Here is a 19,382-nt window from a genome sequence, read left to right as displayed (position 1 = left end):
GTATGCCTGTAGCTGAACAGAAATGTTCCCCGCTGTTAGCTACGGGGCGTGGGGAAGGAGGAGGGGCTAGCCACGTGGTGGGGGGAGGCAAAATGCGACCTTGGAACGAAAGCACATGTGCTATGTATGTAATGTTAACAGCAAGGTTTACCATGAAAGAGTGTACCCACTGTTCTATAAAATGTGTCTTTTTAAATACCACTGTCCCGTTTTTTTTCCTCCACCAGCTGCATTTGTTTCAAGGATCACAGGATCTTCTCCTTCCTAGAGGCTAGCGAAGATTAGAAGGCGAAAAAAACGCACTCGCGATGAAATGTTCTCGGAGCTCATGCTGTCCTCCCACACTGACAGAGCACAGACGACTGCGTGGAGGCAGGCAATGTCAGAGTGCAGGAAAGCACAAAATGACCGGGAGCAGAGGTGGCGGGCTGAAGAGAGTAAGTGGCGGGCTGAAGAGAGGGCTGAAGCTGAAAGATGGCAGCAGCGTGATGAGAGGAGGCAGGATTCAATGCTGAGGCTGCTGGAGGATCAAACTAATATGTTCTAGCATATGGTTGAGCTGCAGGAAAGGCAGCAGGAACACAGACCACCGCTACAGCCCCTGTGTAACCAACCGCCCTCCTCCCCAAATTCCATAGCCTCCTCACCCAGACGCCCAAGAATGCGGTGAGGGAGCCTCCGGCCTCCCAGCCAGTCCATCCCAGAGGATTGCCCAAGCAACAGAAGGCTGGCATTCAATAAGTTTTAAAGCTTTAAACTTTTAAAGTGCTGTGTGGCCTTGTCCTTCCCTCCTCCACCACCCCTCCCGGTGCTTCTCTCCTCCACCACCCCTCCCGGGCTACTTTGGCAGTTATCCCCCTATTTGTGTGATGAATTAATAAAGAATGCATGAACGTGAAGCAACAATGACTTTATTGCCTCTGCAAGCGGTGATCGAAGGGAGGAGGGAAGGGTGGTTAGCTTACAGGGAAGTAGAGTGAACCCAGGGGCGGGGAGTTTCATCAAGGAGAAATGAACAGAACTTTCACACCATAGCCTGTCCAGTCATGAAACTGGTTTTCAAAGCTTCTCTGATGCGCACCGCACCCTTCTGTGCTCTTCTAACCACCCTGGTGTCTGGCTGCGCGTAACCAGCGGCCAGGCGATTTGCCTCAACCTCCCACCCCATCATAAATGTCTCCCCCTTACTCTCACAGATATTGTGGAGCGAACAGCAAGCAGTAATAACAGTGGGAATATTGGTTTCACTGAGGTCTAACCGAGTCAGTAAACTGCGCCAGCGTGCTTTTAAACGTCCAAATGTACATTCTACCGTCATTCTGCTCTTGCTCAGCCTGTAGTTGAACAGCTCCTGACTACTGTCCAGGCTGCCTGTGTATGGCTTCATGAGCCATGGCATTAAGGGGTAGGCTGGGTCCCCAAGGATAACTATAGGCATTTCAACATCCCTAATGGTTATTTTCTGGTCTGGGAATAAAGTCCCTTCCTGTAGCTTTTGAAACAGACCAGAGTTCCTGAAGATGCGAGCGTCATGTACCTTTCCCGGCCATCCCACGTTGATGATGGTGAGATGTCCCTTGTGATCCACCAGTGCTTGCAGCACTATTGAAAAGTACCCCTTGCAGTTTATGTACTCGCCGGCTTGGTGCTCCGGTGCCAAGATAGGGATATGGGTTCCGTCTGTGGCCGCACCACAGTTCGGGAATCCCATTGCAGCAAAGCCATCCACTATGACCTGCACATTTCCCAGGGTCACTACCCTTGATATCAGCAGATCTTTGATTGCATTGGCTACTTGCATCACAGCAGCCTGCACAGTAGATTTGCCCACTCCAAATTGATTCCCGACTGACCGGTAACTGTCTGGCGTTGCAAGCTTCCACAGGGCTATTGCCAGTCGCTTCTCAACTGTGAGGGCTGCTCTCATCTTGGTATTATTGCCCCTCAGGGCAGGGGAAAGCAAGTCACAAAGTTCCATGAAAGTGCCCTTACTCATGCGAAAGTTTCGCAGCCACTGGGAATCGTCCCAGACCTGCAACACTATGCAGTCCCACCAGTCTGTTTCTTTCCCGAGCCCAGAATCGGTGTTCCACGGCATGAACCTGCCCCATTAGCACCATGATGCCCACATTGCCAGGGCCCGTGCTTTGAGAGAAGCCTGTGTCCATGTCCTCATCACTCTTGTCACCGCGCTGACGTCGCCTACTTGCCTGGTTTTGCTTTGCCAGGTTCTGGTGCTGCATATACTGCTCGATAATGTGCATGGTGTTTAATGTGCTCCTAATTGCCAAAGTGATCTGAGCGGGCTCCATGCTTGCCGTGGTATGGCGTCTGCACAGAAAAAAGGCGCGGAACGATTGTCTGCCGTTGCTCTGACGGAGGAAGGGGCGACTGACAACATGGCTTACAGGGAATTAAAATCAACAAAGGGGGTGGCTTTACATCAAGGAGAAACAAAAACAACTGTCACACAGAATGGCCCCCTCAAGGATTGAACACAAAACCCAGGGTTTAGCAGGCCAATGCTCAACCCACTAGGCTATCCCTCCCTCTGGTATTTCAGGCAGGACTGAATCTCCATTAAAGTTTTCAAGGTGCCCCTGCAGACCTCACCAAAACGATTGTCGGCCGTTGATTTCACGGAGGGAGGGAGGGAGGGAGGGGGGAAGCAAATGAATACAAAACAAATCTGGTCTATTTCTTATTTTGATCCACTCCATCTATCTTTTACATCTTTGGCTGGCAACAGACAGTGCAGTAGGACTGCAAGCCATCCACATCTCCTGGCTGCTCGGCAGAAGATGGTGCAATAGGACTGCTAGCCATCCTCATTTCCTGCCTGCTCACCATAAGATGGTACAATAGGACTGCTTGCAGGACTAAAGCGAATGACCGGTTGAGTCACTCCTAATTTAGACCCTGTGCCCATGTCTGCCCAGGCGCTCCTGACCGAACTTACCGAGGCGGCCAGGAACACCTCGGACACAATGACGATGGTTTTCAGGCCTATTGCAGCATCTGCTGCCACAAGGCAATGGGTTGCTGCTGCTGTGTAGCAATGCAGTACCCCGTCTGCCAGCACCCAGGAGACATACGGTGACAATGAGCTGAGCGGGCTCCATGCTTGCCGTGGTATGGCGTCTGCACAGGTAACTCAGGAAAAAAGGCGCGAAACGATTGTGTGCCATTGCTTTCACAGAGGAAGGGAGCGAGGGAGGGCCTGACGACGTACCCAGAACCACCCGCGACAATGATTTTTTGCCCCATCAGGCACTGGGATCTGAACCCAGAATTCCCATGGGCGGCGGAGACTGCGGGAACTGTGGGATAGCTACCCACAGTGCAACACTCCGGAAGTCAACGCTAGCCTCGGTAGTGTGGAAGCACTCCGCTGAGTTAATGCACTTAGAGCATTTTGTGTGGGGACACACACAATCGACTATATTAAAAACAATTTCTAAAAAAACAACTTCTATAAATTTGACCTAATTTCGTAGTGTAGACATACCCTTAGAATCCACCTAGACTCTGTATACTGACTTTTCCTCCGCTAGGAGGATGATTTGCAAAGCCCCAGAATTTTACTACTGCTTGGCAAAGACTGTTGTCCGAAACAGGACACTAGTGTCAGAAGAAGGGGCAATAATAATATGAGTGGGAGAAACTACGTCCTCTCTCTTTTGCATTATATACTTACATAATACTCAAAAATCACTCCAAAAATGTTGTCTGTCTGGTTCTGAAGATGGACTTTTAGGCTCTCAGGCTGAATCTTACAATGCCCTTAATGCAGGAGCATAGTCTCAGCAGTATCCGGCATGGTCCATGAAAAAGTAATTAATCATTCTCTTCTGGCCCTGGAACTCAGCATCCCCTTTGCTCTGTGTAGGTCCTTAGGATGTTTATTCTATTCTAACAATTAAAAGTGTTAGCAGTAATAACTCATTATTTGCCTTCGGGTGCTGGCTTTGGAGCTATGGACCCTTTCAGTGATTATTTTATTGCATGCCATGAGGTGTCTGCAAAAGCTATTTTAATTCAAGTGATGGGGGGTTAAGCTTTTAGGACATGCCCCCCGCCCTCCCGAAAGCCCACAAACAGCTAAATTTTATGTTTGTTTCTATTATCTAAATTACCCGGTTTTTACTGTAAGCTAGACCCTTGTGCTGCTAGCATTGTGGTTTCAGGTTTTGAAGCCTGTAGGTTGTCATATACTCTGGTTATGTATGTATCATTATGGGCTAATCTTTTCAGGTGAATATCCAGTTTTACTGAGAGTCTGTGCAAAATAACATTTGTGGTTTCAGAAGATTCATATATTATTCTTTTACCTTACTATAAAATCACAGTGGGCCAATCTGTGAAGCCCTTTCTCAACCTGGGGAGAAATCTGTGTGAATAAACTTATGGAACTTAATGTAACTACTTGAGTGAGTAGATGCTCGCCATTGTGAGTAAGGGCTTGGATACGAAGTTTTGCTACACTTGGTGCTACTGAAGGTACATTCTGATGGGTCAGATGAAAGGGATGTCATTTACATTTCACAAGAGAATATTCTCTAACTAGGATCCAAATAACTGAGCTCTTCATTGTGAGAAGCATCACGTGGTGGTTTTTGGCAATTGTTCATCTGCTCCAAGGACACTTTCATGTAGGGTTCTGTTGTGTCACGTCTTCTGTTCAAGATGTATATGATGATGTGGGGAGAAGGCTTGTAAAGTGGAGGGCTCAGTATCCTCTACATTTTAGTTTCTACTCTCATGCTAGTGCAGTAGATTGAATGACCTGGTGTCTGCATGAGATTATGTATTGGATGAGGCTAGCTGAAGATCATTGCAGACAAGGCTAAAGTAATATTGGTATGTTTGGGTTAAAGTATGTTCTCTCTCAGCCAAAGGAGGATTACGGTTTTGTGGGGCCGTGGGCCAGAGCAAGTTGGGGGCCCGTCCCCACTCCTTCCACCTGCAGTCCCCCCTCTTCTGCCCTCCCCCTGGTATTCCTGCCAGGGAAGTGGGGTCAGGGTGCGGGGGCTTGCCCTGCCCCGCCCCCCATCATGCGCTCCTGTCGGCGTACAGGGGCTTCCCCCAATCCCTGGCAGGAGCACCGAGCAGGGTGCAGGGGTGCCCATTTTTCCAGGGCCCTCCAATTGTCCAAGGCTCCTGGGCATGGGCCCTGTTGACCCAGTGGCTAATCTGTCACTGCTCTCAACCCAAATATATTTCTTACACTATATGCTGAAGGGGTTAGATAAGGTATTATTATGACATCATCGCTTGGCCGGGCCAATAAATATAAGTAGTGGTAAAAGCAGTTTACTGTAATTTCATTGTGTGCCCACAGCACACAGGTGCTTCAATTGTGAAGTTAACACAATAAAAATAATAGAAATGACAGATCAGAATATTTCATTGAAGAGGCAAGGTTATATATAAAAAATACTGATTTAAAAGGGGCAAAAGAAAAAAGCCAGCTATTTCTCTCTTCCCTCCCTCTACCCCTGTGCTCGCACACTTGGGGAGTTATTTGCTAATTTACAGCACAAACAAGCGTTAAAACTTCCTGGCCTAGTGCCTGCTGCTAGAATCAGCCTTCTGTCTGCTCCCTAGTTACTTCTAACCATGTCTGAGCTGTACTAGAAGAGGGATCTTTTGGCTGTTGCACTACAGGAAGAGGTTACACCTAATTCCATACCCAAAACATTAAAAACCAAAAGTAAACCCAATAACAAAATGAAAAATAACCCACAGTTAATCTCCATAAGTTAATAACCCACAGTTAATCTGCAAACTGATCAGCTAACTCACCATCACTGCTTTTTAATATAACATATTTTTTTTATTTCATTTGTCATGAACCATAATGCCTACAAGAAAATGGCCAGTGAGTTTCTAAATTACAGTTCCCAAAAGGCTACAGACCTAAAGTGCAAAGTTATAGTCTCTCATTCTCCTCAGTTATAAGATGCATCAGTTTGTGTCTGTACCTCGATTTAAAAGAGCCCTAGGCTGCCAGGAGGGGGACTCAGTGTACATAGATTTTCATCTCATTGACTCTACTGTCAGACCTGCATAATGTCACACATCTGGTAGTCCTGTCATGCCTGCCCACAAAAGTACGTCAGTCATGAGAAAGGGAGACATCATGTACAGAATACCCTTTGGCCTATGGGAAGCTTCACTGGTTTAGGAGCCTGGAGATCATGGTTTCTGGTTGCACATCTTCTTTTAATCTTTCTGTGCAGTTCACATTATTGCTGACCAAGGCCTATCATAGAATCATAGAATAACAGAGTTGGAAGGGACCTCTGAAGGCCATCTAGTCCAACCCCCTGCCCAGAGCAGGACCAATCCCAACTAAATCATCCCAGCCAGGGCTTTGTCAAGCCTGACCTTAAAAACTTCTAAGGAAGGGGATTCCACCACCTCCCTAGGTAATGCATTCCAGTGTTTCACCACCCTCCCAGTGAAAAAGTTTTTCCTAATATCCAACCTAAACCTCCCTCACTGCAACTTGAGACCCATTACTCCTTGTCCTGTCATCTGCTATCACTGAGAATAGTCTAGATCCATCCTCTTTGGATCCACCTTTCAGGTAGTAAAAAGCAGCTATCAAATCCCCCCTCATTCTTCTCTTCCGTAGACTAAACAATCCTAGTTCCCTCAGCCTCTCCTCATAACTCATGTGTTCCAGTCCCCTAATCATTTTTGTTGCCCTTCGCTGGACTCTCTCCAATTTCTCCACATCCTTCTTGTAGTGTGGGGCCCAAAACTGGACACACTACTCCAGAAGAGGCCTCACCAATGTCAAATAGAGGGGAACGATCACGTCTCTCGATCTGCTGGCAATGCCCCTACTTATATACCCCAAAATGCCATTGGCCTTCTTGGCAACAAGGGCACATTGTTGACTCATATCCAGCTTCTCGTCCACTGTAACCCCTAGGTCCTTTTCTGCAGAACTGCTGCCTAGCCATTCGGTCCCTAGTCTGTAGCGGTGCATTGGATTCTTCTGTCCTAAGTGCAGGACTCTGCACTTGTCCTTGTTGAACCTCATCAGATTTCTTTTGGCCCAATCCTCCCATTTGTCTAGGTCCCTCTGTATCCTATCCCTACCCTCCAGCGTATCTACCACTCCTCCCAGTTTAGTGTCATCCGCAAACTTGCTGAGGGTGCAATCCACACCATCCTCCAGATCATTAATGAAGATATTGAACAAAACCGGCCCCAGGACTGACCCTTGGGGCACTCTGCTAGATACCGGCTGCCAACTAGACATGGAGCCATTGATCGCTACCAGTTGAGCCCGACAATCTAGCTAACTTTCTACCCACCTTGTAGTGCATCCATCCAGCCCATACTTCTTTAACTTGCTGACAAGAATACTGTGGGAGACCGTGTCAAAAGCTTTGCTAAAGTCGAGGAATAACACGTCCACTGCTTTCCCTTCATCCACAGAACCAGTTTTCTCATCATAGAAGGCAATTAGATTAGTCAGGCATGACTTTCCCTTGGTGAATCCTTGCTGACTGTTCCTGATCACTTTCCTCTCGTCTAAGTGCTTCAGAATTGATTCCTTGAGGACATGCTCCATGATTTTTCCAGGGACTGAGGTGAGGCTGACTGGCCTGTAATTCCCAGGATCATCCTTCTTTCCTTTTTTAAAGATGGGCACTACATTAGCCTTTTTCCAATCTTCTGGGACTTCCCCCGATCACCATGAGTTTTCAAAGATAATGGCCAATGACTGTGCAATCACATCCGCCAATTCCTTTAGCACTCTCGGATGCAACGCATCCGGCCCCATGGACTTGTGCACGTCCAGTTTTTCTAAATAGTCCCGAACCACTTCTTCCTTCACAGAGGGCTGGCCACCTCCTCCCCATGCTGTGCTGCCCAGTGCAGTAGTCTGGGAGCTGACCTTGTTCGTGAAGACAGAGGCAAAAAAAGCATTGAGTACATTAGCTTTTTCCACATCCTCTGTCATTAGGTTGCCTCCCTCATTTAGTAAGGGGCCCACACTTTCCTTGGCTTTCTTCTTATTGCCAACATACCTGAAGAAACCCTTCTTGTTACTCTTAACATCCCTCGCTAGCTGCAGCTCCAGCTGTGATTTAGCCTTCCTGATTCCATTCCTACATGCCCGAGCAATATTTATATACTCATCCCTGGTCATTTGTCCAATCTTCCACTTCTTGTAAGCCTCTTTTTTGTGTTTTAAGATCAGCAAGGATTTCACTGTTTTCACTGTTCACTGTCTGCCATATTTACTATTCTTTTTACACATTGGGATGGTTTGTCCCTGTAACCTCAATAAGGAGTCTTTAAAATACAGCCAGCTCTCCTGGACTCCTTTCCCCCTCATGATATTCTCCCAGGGGATCTTGCCCATCAGTTCCCTGAGGGAGTCAAAGTCTGTTTTTCTGAAGTCCAGGGTCCGTATTCTGCTGCTTTCCTTTCTTCCTTGTGTCAGGATCCTGAACTCGACCATCTCATGGTCACTGCCTCCCAGGTTCCCATCCACTTTTGCTTCCCCTACTAATTCTTTCCGGTTTGAGAACAGCAGGTCAAGAAGAGCTCCACCCCTAGTTGGTTCCTCCAGCACTTGCACCAGGAAGTTGTCCCCTACAGTTTCCAAAAACTTCCTGGATTGTCTGTGCACCGCTGTATTGCTCTCCCAGCAGATATCAGGATGATTGAAGTCGCCCATGAGAACCAGGGCGTGCGATCTAGTAGCTTCTGCGACTTGCCGGAAGAAAGCCTCGTCCACCTCATCCCCCTGGTCCGGTGGTCTATAGCAGACTCCCACCACGACATCACCCTTGTTGCTCAGGCTTTTAAACTTAATCCAGAAACTCTCAGGTTTTTCTGCAGTTTCGAACTTGAGCTCTGAGCAGTCATACTGCTCCCTTACATGCAGTGCAACTCCCCCACCTTTTCTGGCCTCCCTATCCTTCCTGAACAGATTATACCCATCCATGACAGTACTCCAGTCATGCGAGTTATCCCACTATTCCAATCACATCATAATTCCCTGACTTTGCCAGGACCTCCAGTTCTCCCTGCTTGTTTCCCAGGCTTTGTGCATTTGTATATAGGCACTTGAGATAACCCGCTGATCGCCCCTTGTTCTCAGTATGAGGCAGGAGCCCTCCCCTCTCACATGCTCCTGCTCGTGCTTCCTCCCGGTATCGCGCTTCCTCACTTACCTCAGGGCTTTGGTCTCCTTCCCCCGGTGAACTTAGTTTAAAGCCCTCCTCACTAGGTTATCCAGCCTGCTCGCGAAGATGCTCTTCCCTCTCTTCGTTAATTGGAGCCTGTCTCTGCCTAGTACTCCTCCTTCTTGGAATGCCATCCCATGGTCAAAGAATCCAAAACCTTCTCTCTGACACCACCTGCGTAGCCGTTCATTGACTTCCACGATTCGACGGTCCCTACCCCGGCCTTTTCCTTCCACGGGGAGGATGGATGAGAACACCACTTCCGCCTCATACTCCTTTATCCTCCTTCCCAGAGCCACGTAGTCTGCAGTGATCCGCTCAAGGTCATTCTTGGCAGTATCATTGGTGCCCACGTGGAAAAGAAGGAAGGGGTAGCGGTCCGAGGGCTTGATGAGTCTTGGCAGACTCTCCATTACATCGCGAATCTTAGCCCCTGGCAAGCAGCAGACTTCTCTGTTTTCCCGGTCAGGGCGGCAGATAGATGACTCAGTCCCCCTGAGGAGAGAGTCCCCGACCACCACCACCCACATCCTTCTCTTGGGAGTGGTGGTCATGGAACCCCCAACCTTAGGACAGTGCATCTCATGCCTTTCAACTGGTGGAGTCTCCTTCTGCTCCCTTCCCCCAGACCTATCATCTGGGCCACTCCCCGCAATGGTACCTGTGGAGAGAACATGAAAATGGTTACTTACCTGTGTCCGCGTTGCTGGTACATGGACGTTCCCCCTTCTTCTTCTGGAGGTCACGTGTTGCCAGATTTCTTCACTGTCCTCCTGTCCGTGCTGCGCAGCCTGCTCTGAATCTTCAGAACCATGTGCCTGTAGAAGCATATCCTAACGTCTGTCCAGGAAGTCTTCAGTTTCTCTTATGCAACGCAGGGTCGATACCTGTTGCTCCAGACCTTGAACCTTCTCTTCCAATATGGAGACCAGCTTGCACTTTGTACAGACAAAGTTGCTTCTGTCCTCTGGAAGAAAGACAAACATGGCACATCCAGTGCAGGTCACAACAGTTGAAGTCCCCATCCATATTACCTTTCTACTATGAGCTTCCTCAGGAGATGCAGTAATTACTCAGAGAAGTCGTTAGGGTGTAAGCCTCAGTGGGCTCACTCCAGGCGAACTCCCAGGCAAACTCCTGCTGTTTGCTGCTCTGCTGTCCCCCGCTGCTCAGCTGGTTCCCCGCCGCTCAGCTGGTTCGCGGAGCGCTGGCTTTTTTTAACTCACCCGTAACTCAGGAGGCTGGGAGCTATCATGCCCTTACTTCATAAAGAAGGCAAGAGAGAGGTTGCACAAGGTCACTTCAACGTCAGAGTTGGAAACGTGATGGTTTTGTATACCTTCAGTTTTGTTTGTTAACTATTGCCTCTGTGCTCCCACACATTTGCGCGTAGTCTGCCAAAGACCACACTTGCTTTGGAAATTCTGACGTTGTTTTCATTATTCATATGAACTGCACGTGACTATGTACTGCCGAGGTGGGTGAACTTGTCCCTGCCTGGAGGGTTTGGCCATTCATTGGATAGTAGGCTGCACATAAGAGTTTCTTGGTGCAGACTAGTACATCACTTCTGTCTTCTCGATGATAATTATGAGACCAAAGTTGTCACAAGCTGAAGAGAAATAGTCCATACTCCGCTGCATGTCAGACTCAGATTTGGCATTCAGGGAACAGTCATCAACAAAGAGAAGATCAAAAACAATCACTTCTTGTATCTTTGTCTTTTCCTGTAGTCTCCTCAAATTGAAGAGCTGGCCATCAGTCCAGTATCTGATGTGAATCCCTGTGTAACAGTCATGAAAGGCATCTGTAAGCATGGCAGAGAACATCATACTGAAGAGGGTTGTGGCCAACACACAGCCCTGCTTGACTCCATAGGTGCCTGGGAATGGTTCAGATGACTTGTTGTCCACAACGAGAGCGAACATGCCATCATGGAATTGCTGAACCATTGCGATGAATTTCTCCGGGCAATCGAATTTTGCTATGATCTTCTCCATGTGATGCTCGTAAATCAAGTGCCAGCTCAAGCCAAGGCCACAGGCATAGCTAAGAACTGGCAAACTCATAGCTGGAAACCAAACCAGCTTGCGACTAGGTTAGTTTATTTCAAAATAGTATTGGTTTTATAAGACTGTATTTAGCGCTTAGACTCTATGAAATGCTTGTAAGTTGCTACAGGCATTAATTTCACTTGTAATGTCTGTATCCCATGCTATGTGGTTATATGTAAGTTTCGCTTTATAACTTTGAAAATGTTTGCTCTGTACTTGTGAACCAGGCATGAGAATGATCCCCTCTGTGCATCAGAAGGACTATCAAAAATTCAGTGGACCAACATAGGACAAAAGCCTTGTTAATTGTCCCACCCACCCATGGAGGAGTACATGCAGAAGGCCTTGTACCATTGGTTTGAATACAAGAAGAGGGAAATAAAAACAGTTGACATGAAGATTTTTCATCTCTTTGCTGTTTGAACTCTTACAGGGCCAGAGACTCTAAACTGAAGTGAGGGTTCCCCCAGGGTTATCCCTGGGTTTACCCTGAAAGACACTTTGAATTGTTAGATCACTGCAACTCTGTCACTCGTGTGATTTAGGTTGCAATTCATTTGTGTGTATATGTCTGCTTCTTTTAACCTGTAAATAACTCTCTAAACTTTTACTAACTGGGACTAAGAAATAAGATAGTTTATTACAGGATTGGCTACAGGCGTTGTCTTTGGTATAAGATTTAGGGTACTAATTGATCTGGGGTAAGTGACTGGTTTCTTGGGGCTGAAAGCAACTAGAGTTGGGTGAAAATTGTCAGCCAAAGTAGATTTAGTGACCCTGAAAAGTTTCATGAATTTGTGTCAGTTTTGCCATATTGATCATATCAAAGAACCCTCTCATCCCACCCAAACAAAAAACAAAACAAAACAAAAATCTGAAAAAATAAAAATGTTTTGGTTTTTCAGTTTGAAATGACTTTTAATTTTGAAATTTCCTTCGCATTTATTTTTAATACATTAAAAACATTAAGCTCTTGAAATTGACTGAAAACATTTTGTTTGATGCCAAATGATTTTTTCCCCCCGATTATTTTGGAATTGCCAGTAAACCAAAAAATCCATTATTCACACAATTCCGCCTACAATTCCCTGCCAACTGACCGTGGTTAGCCAGGTGGCAAGCTGTAACTACTGCTCCAGAGTAGGGAACTTTCTTATTACATTGTTACCTCATCCATCCCTTCCCACCCTTCTGTTAAAAGATTGTAATGTTTTTGGAGAAGGGGACTGTGTTTGTACTTCACACCTGTACAGTGTCCGGCAGAAGGGACCCTCAGCCTGATGGGGGGCCTCTGGTTGCTTTCATAATACAAATAATGAATAAACCATGGGAGGCTCTTTGGGGTTACAAGCCATCTCAGTGAGCTCTTAGGCCTGTTGCCAAGCCTAATAGGTTTTCTAGGTGTGTGCATTGGGTTGTTGGCCCCCAAGGAGCCAACTAAGGCTTGCCAAACAAACATCTTAACTCTTGCAGGGAGAAAAACTCCTTGACAATTCTCCTACGGCTCATGTGTGGGAAGAGGTGAACTTTAGCTGCAAAAGAGGTTGAACATTCCCTGCTCTGCTGTCTGCCATGCCCTCTGCAGGATGTGGGAGTAATGGTCTAGCAGAAGATTGGGGGTTGGACTGCAGGAAGGCGCCCCCCAAAAACTAATTATTACTTATATAGTCAGCATGAATACAGGAAAATTCATGTATTAAAATGAAGTGTTAAAGCCACTGCTTATCATGGGTTTTGAAAATATATAATAATCTATGTTAAAGTTCATGTAGAATCTTTAAAAATGATTTTTAGTTTGGTTAATTGATTGTAACAATAGATGTAGTCTTTACCTAAACTTGGCTTTAAACTCTGCACATATGCATGTGGGAAGGGAAATACTGTATACTACCTTTTGACAACCTAACATCTCTCCTCCACTTTAACATAGTTCTCATTTTAGTTAAAACAGTCAAAAGTACTAAATGCCAGTTTTGCTTTATAAAACTATTATGTATAACACTCTATTTTCCAAAGCTTGTCAACCTCCTATCTTGAAAGACTTTTTAAATGTTGCATGCCTGTTTTCTTTTTTCCATATTTTTATTGCCGTGGATTAAAGTCAGGTTATTTTTATGCTCCCAGAACTCTGATTAGTTAGATTAGCAGAAGTGCTTTTGGTATTGATGATACCATTATATACTACACTAAACCCATTAATAAATTAACAGTGCAACTCGCCTGTTTATAAATGAGCTTTACTGGGGGTTGTTTAAAATGAAAAACAACACTGATTGCTTGTAATCTAATCCAGTGAGTTACACAGGTTTTTATGCATGTGAGGAAAAGACAATTAGTGCTACCTGAGAGGTTTTTATTTCCCAACTCGATTTTGAATGTAACAGAAATAATTTAGTTAAAAATAGCAACCTGGAATAACTGGTAATGAGCTTTGTGTAGAATAACAACTCATATGACCAGAAATCTTCATTTAAAAAAGTCACTTTTAATCCTTACTGTCTTCAGAGGTTTACAATATGTGCCTTTAGGCATAGTTATTCCTTTCTCCAGTGTCTCTAAAATGAGTAATAGGTAAGGTTATTTAAGCTGTGAATGTCTATCATATTTGAAAATTTACTTGCATATTGATGGCTTGTCCTATAAACAAAAACTAGAATTTTCCTGCAACAATACGAGTTGAAATTTAGTTAGACAGCACAATTTCATAACAAAAGCCTGTAAACTGCAAAGTCGTGCAAGTCTTTATTTTTGTCTTTCCTTGTCAGCTTTTTGCATTGTTGATCGATTTGCTGTAGTGCTGCTGTCAGTAGTTTACCAATAGTCTGATAGGATCTCATGACTGGCATTTTGCCTTTTTAAAAACCATCTCCATTGCTACAGTAAAGAATTTGAACCTCTAAATCAGCTGTGATAGCTGCTAGCCTCTTTTATTGTTATTAATGTGCTAGTAGGAGAGGAATATTGAACAGTAATTAGGAGCCAGTAAATTGCTACTGGAATAAACTTGAAAAGGTCAGTTTCCAGGCAAGAAGCCTTTCATATATGTTATCTTTATTTTTCTTCTTATATCACATTCATTATTAATATAGCAACATCCATTTCATTTATATTGACAAATGAGGGTAAAAATGTTACTTTAGTTCATAGTCTAAAAGCAGTAGTAATTATGTGAAAGTCACACTGCAGCAAAGTACTTGCTACTAAATTTAATTTTAACCTTTGAATTTGTTGTTCCTGTTAACTTGTATTTTTTTTTATTAAGTGTGGGAAGAAATTTCTGAGTATTTTTAAACATGTTTGTAAAGATTGTATTCTGTAAATCATGTATTCAAACTTTAGTCCATTTTTAAAGATTTAAAGATTTAAATTGGTGCCAAATAAACTTTAAATAAAGCTGAGAAAATTGACATGATGGGATGTGGTGGCGGCTTTGAAAAAACTGACATCTTGGTTGATGGAAGACAATCTTAATGAATTCAGGAAATATTCCCAGAGAGAGAACGTTCTCATAAAGGGAATGATGCTGTTGTGGAAAACATGAGAATGTATATATTTGGGAATCTTAAAATAAGCTTTAGACATTTAATCTGATATTTAATATTCATTCATTCTTTCAATCCTTAGGTATTTATAAACAATAAATGGAACGTTGAAGTAAATGGAGTACTGAATAGCTTACTGCTTTGTTTTTCTAATAGGCATCCCTGTCAGGGTCTTGTTATGGACAATGCAAATTCTGGAGGAGTAGGCCAAGAATCAAATATATTTTCACATCTTCCTCTTCTGAATCTTCCTAAGGTAAATTTTCTTTTCAATAATATTAGTCTGCGTATGTGAGAATAGCATAGTTAGCTATCTGATGTATGTTTCTACTGATTATTTTTTATATTTTAAGCACTCTTTGCATATTTCACACAGATATATCTTTTGATGTCATCACAAATCTATACATTCTATATTAAATTAGCACAATTAAAAAAATTTTGTTTTCCTTAGGCCTCTTAATCCTGGTTTTCTTTTCAAGAGAAGAGGAAAAAAATAAATCAAACCCTGAAGTTAACAAGATGCCAGCTAAACATCGCTGCTTAATCACTTGCTTCTAATCTCTTCCCTAACTTTTGTTTACACATTGTAAACTCCTTAGGGAAGAGACACTGTCTATATATGGGTATGTGTCTGTGACATATCCACTACATTTTTGATGCTATATAAATAACATTATGCTAAAAGGCAAAGCACGGTAGTAGGTATGTTTTGTTGCATAGCTTGTTCATTATGAAAATATCTTCCTTTACTTTCCAGTATTCATAAATCACACGCACATATGTGTACTGTGCTGGTAACAGTTCCTAGCGACTTTTGGCTACAAAATGGCAAAAATGCTGAGTTGTCCATAGCACCTTGTATGACAGATCAAATGCTCATTTGACTTTGCCTATGACAATTGTTTAATAGCTCACTTTACTTTCCAAAACTTCCCTCATGAGGAGACTTCCACCAGAAGACGGATACACATGTACATACGTATATGGTTCCAATACTATGCAATAATTATTTAAAAGGAAATATAAAACCCAAATTAAATATCTCATATGTAATTAGATATAAAACGTACATTTCTAAACCCAAGAAGATTTTTCAAACCATGTGGTAATTCCATGACTTTCTATAAAAAAGACCTTGTATTTTATGAAACCCATCACCCTTTATTGTGTAGTTTCAGCTAACATCTCTGCTAGTACAGTAATGTCTTTTAACCGCCAAAACCTTTAATCCAGCATGGGTTTTCTTTCCAGAACCTAGCAGGATCATGTCTGGATCCATGCATTCATTGTGTAATTTAAAACTTCACTGGTTGTAGGCAACTCAGGTTTCCCTAGTAACCCAACTGAACAAAAATTCTTTTGAATGAGTATCTTCTTTTAGCCATTTTAATAGCGACTGCGGGAATTCTGTCTCACAGAAAAATGGACATAAAGTATATATCCTTATTTTCCCACATCTTCTCCAAGACACCTCATGGTAGCTATGTGAAATCTTTCAATGAAGTATAGAGTTCCTAAGCATTCTGTAAAGCAATCATAGTGGAGGCATCCTCCAGTTGTAGCTGAAATATTTCAGGCTTGGTTTCCATTGTTATAATGGATACACTCTGATTGCAAGCACTAAGGTATTCTACAGTATGTATGTCTAAATGCCCAGTGACAAGAATGTGTTCAGATAAGTGAATGAAAAAAGATATTCAGTATTAGTAAAAGAAAGCTTGCTTCTGAGTTAATCTGTTCAGATTCTTCCCATTATTAATTCTTTTGTTTAGTGTCTGTATTACAGGTAATATCTTTGGGGTTTTGGATTGTTCAGCCTCCCCTGCCTTTTATTTATATTTTATTTTTTTACTTTGTGATGACTGTTTTCAGTAGGCTTGTGCCACCGTAGAACCTTGTAATCTGCAGTTATTCGCTGTTTCTTTGAAAACTAAGAGTTATATTTAATCCCCTTTTGCTCTAAATGGAATCAGATGCTGAATGAATGAATGAATGAATGCTTTCTAGAGTGAGTGTGTGTGTGTGTGCGCGCATCTGTCAAATCCATATAAATATGGAATGCATGAGAGCATGGTATAGTATAAAGATTTTACTGACATGAGTTTTGGATGGCTGCATGGTTCACCAGTGGTGAATCCATGGTGGAGTTATGCAGGTTAAGGCTGCCATCTTTTTCTCCAGAATCTCACCTTTCTTTTTTTTTTAAAAGAGTAGTCTCTAACTGTTATAAATGCAGATGAAAGCTTGAAAACGTGAACCAAGTATAACTACTGAGTGATGTCTTCCTATGTCTGCCCACAGCTTGAAACAATACCACTGAGAAATGAATAGTGTGTGGGGCCTGTTGGCATGTAACTTTAATATAATGTATACTTTAATCTATTTAAAAGTTGATCAAATCATTTATAAAAAGAACGGGAGGCTACTGTAAAGATCTGTACAATCTATGGAGAGTGGCATCTCATGATGGTGCCAGAAGTAGATGGCACTTGGGAGAACACCATCATTTCTAAATTGACCTGTCAAGCCAAAACACCCAGATGAGAGGAATGGAGCCCAGAGGGGCATCTGAGCCCTAGCAAGGGGGAGCCAATACTTCAGAGCTGGAGAGGGCATCCAAGCTGTCCCATTTCAAAATGGCTAGAGTCATGGATCTGCTGTGATGGGGGATGTAAGGCCTGGCAACTACCTTCCTGTCTCTAGTGGCTGCTGCTTCTTCCTTTGTGCTAGACTGAAGACTCAGACAGATATCTCTGCTGCAGCTATACCACCACTCAGTTTCAAGCTTTCTTAGCAACCATGAGAGCAAAGCGTACATTCTGATATCACATGACTCTGAGTGATAGGACCCTAGGCATATGCTGGTTGTGTCTCTTTTTTAACCCAACCCTGAATACTACTGAGAAGGGCTGAAGCTTGAGAAGCCAGCAGAGAATACATGGTCACATTTTAAACATCCGCACAAGCTTTTGTGAATAACATCTCATTTTGGCATCCTGAGTAGGTGAAACTTGGCTTGTGGGCAAAGCTAGGCAGACTACCTTTGTTTTATTTCCCAATTTGAGCCTTCCTGAGTGATATTCTTTAGACGGGGACCCTTCCATATGCAAGGGGAGAAGGAAGAAAGTTTATCAAAACAAAAAAGAGGGGCAGGGTTTGAAGTAGATCTGGTCAGAAAATGGGCATTTTTCTATAGAAAATTAAAATTCAGAAAAATTTCAGCTAAAAACCGTAACTATTTTGATTCAGATATATTGCCATGGTGCCTTCTGGGAGTTGCTGTTTGTGTGCCTCATGCTCCCATTCTCCTCTGTAAACCTGTCTCCCCGGTTGGACTACATCTACCATGAGGCCACCATGTCTTCCATTGCCCACCTTCTCCCCTTGCCAAGAGAGGAGCCTCTGGCCATGGTGCACCTTTGAAGATGTAGTCTCACCAGGATATAGGCCTATAGAGGAGTGGTTGGGGGTCATTGAATTGGAAGATGATGAGCTCTGTGTCACGGTCTCATGATTTGTCTTGACTCACAAAAGCCCTTCTTAGGTACATAGGTTTTGGGCTCTTTGGGTATGGAGAACTTTGGGTACAGAGAAGTTGGATGGAGATGATGCACTTTGCAAGAAAGCTTTCCCTGAGAAAAACCACTCTGTGGGAAGAGTTTGAAGGCGGCCATTGGTGGGGCCAACAGCCCCTGAAGATCAGCTGTGCAGAGGCATTAGCCTCCACATGTGAGGGTCCCAGGATTGATTGTAATGTGGGAACATCCATAGGTTTAAGTGGACAAGCCCTCCTGCCCCTTCTATGTAGTGGGGGTAAAACTGTTTATCCCTTTTCTTTATCTACTTGTAATGGGCAGATTAGGAGGAAAGTTTGTAAGTTGCAGCTTGTGAGTTTTCTGCCCCGCAAGGTGGTTTTTCCAGTGTCAGGGTGAGTCTGGCTCTAAGTGATTGAATTTTCTTTCTTTTATCTTTTATGTTTCTTTGTAGTTTTTCTGTAAAGTGGGTGGGTGGGAATTGTGTTTCCAAGTTATATTGTGCTTTTGGCATCATCTCCTTCTCTTCCTTTATTTACTGGAATTTATCAAGAAACCATATGAAATATATACTCTAGAGATGATGATTGATCTACACATTTCATATGTGAGAAGCTATTAGACATCTCCCCTGTAGCATATTGACAGACAACACAATCATTCTTAATCCTTTTATTTTCATAAAGTAACAGAATGGAGAAGAACTATTGGTGACTGTGTTAGCGTATACAATATTTTTAATAAAGAAGTGTCTGTAGTCACAGGCTTATCACAAAATTAAATATGAAGTCCTTTAAGCAACCATTTATGTTTTAGAGCTCATGAAGATTCCTAAGGGCCAGAATAGCTGAGCCATACTGGATTTAGACAATAGAATTCGATCCTTTAACAAACATCTCCCAATCAGGAAAGGATACGTGTGCTACATTTTGGCTCTAGGGTCAGTTCTGTGGGGGTTGAGACGGCTTGCTCTTCTCATAGAGATTTCTTTACCAGCAAGTATACCTTTGATAGCGAGGGAGGGGACAAATC

At 43.6% G+C, this 19,382-nt stretch overlaps 1 protein-coding gene across 1 annotated transcript in view; it reads left to right on the top strand.

Annotated features, from left to right (window-relative positions):
* LOC122461348 overlaps window positions 1-19,382 on the top strand; it is a 236,386-nt gene that overhangs the window by 145,386 nt on the left and 71,618 nt on the right. Inside the window, exon 6 of the mRNA XM_043545689.1 lies at window positions 14,971-15,070. Within this exon, the coding sequence (XP_043401624.1) occupies window positions 14,971-15,070 (100 nt within the window). The remainder of the gene's footprint in view (window positions 1-14,970; window positions 15,071-19,382) is intronic.

This window comes from Chelonia mydas, chromosome 1 (assembly GCF_015237465.2).
Source record: "Chelonia mydas isolate rCheMyd1 chromosome 1, rCheMyd1.pri.v2, whole genome shotgun sequence".
Lineage (NCBI taxonomy): Eukaryota > Metazoa > Chordata > Testudines > Cheloniidae > Chelonia > Chelonia mydas.
This window is presented reverse-complemented; position numbering and strand designations above follow the sequence as displayed.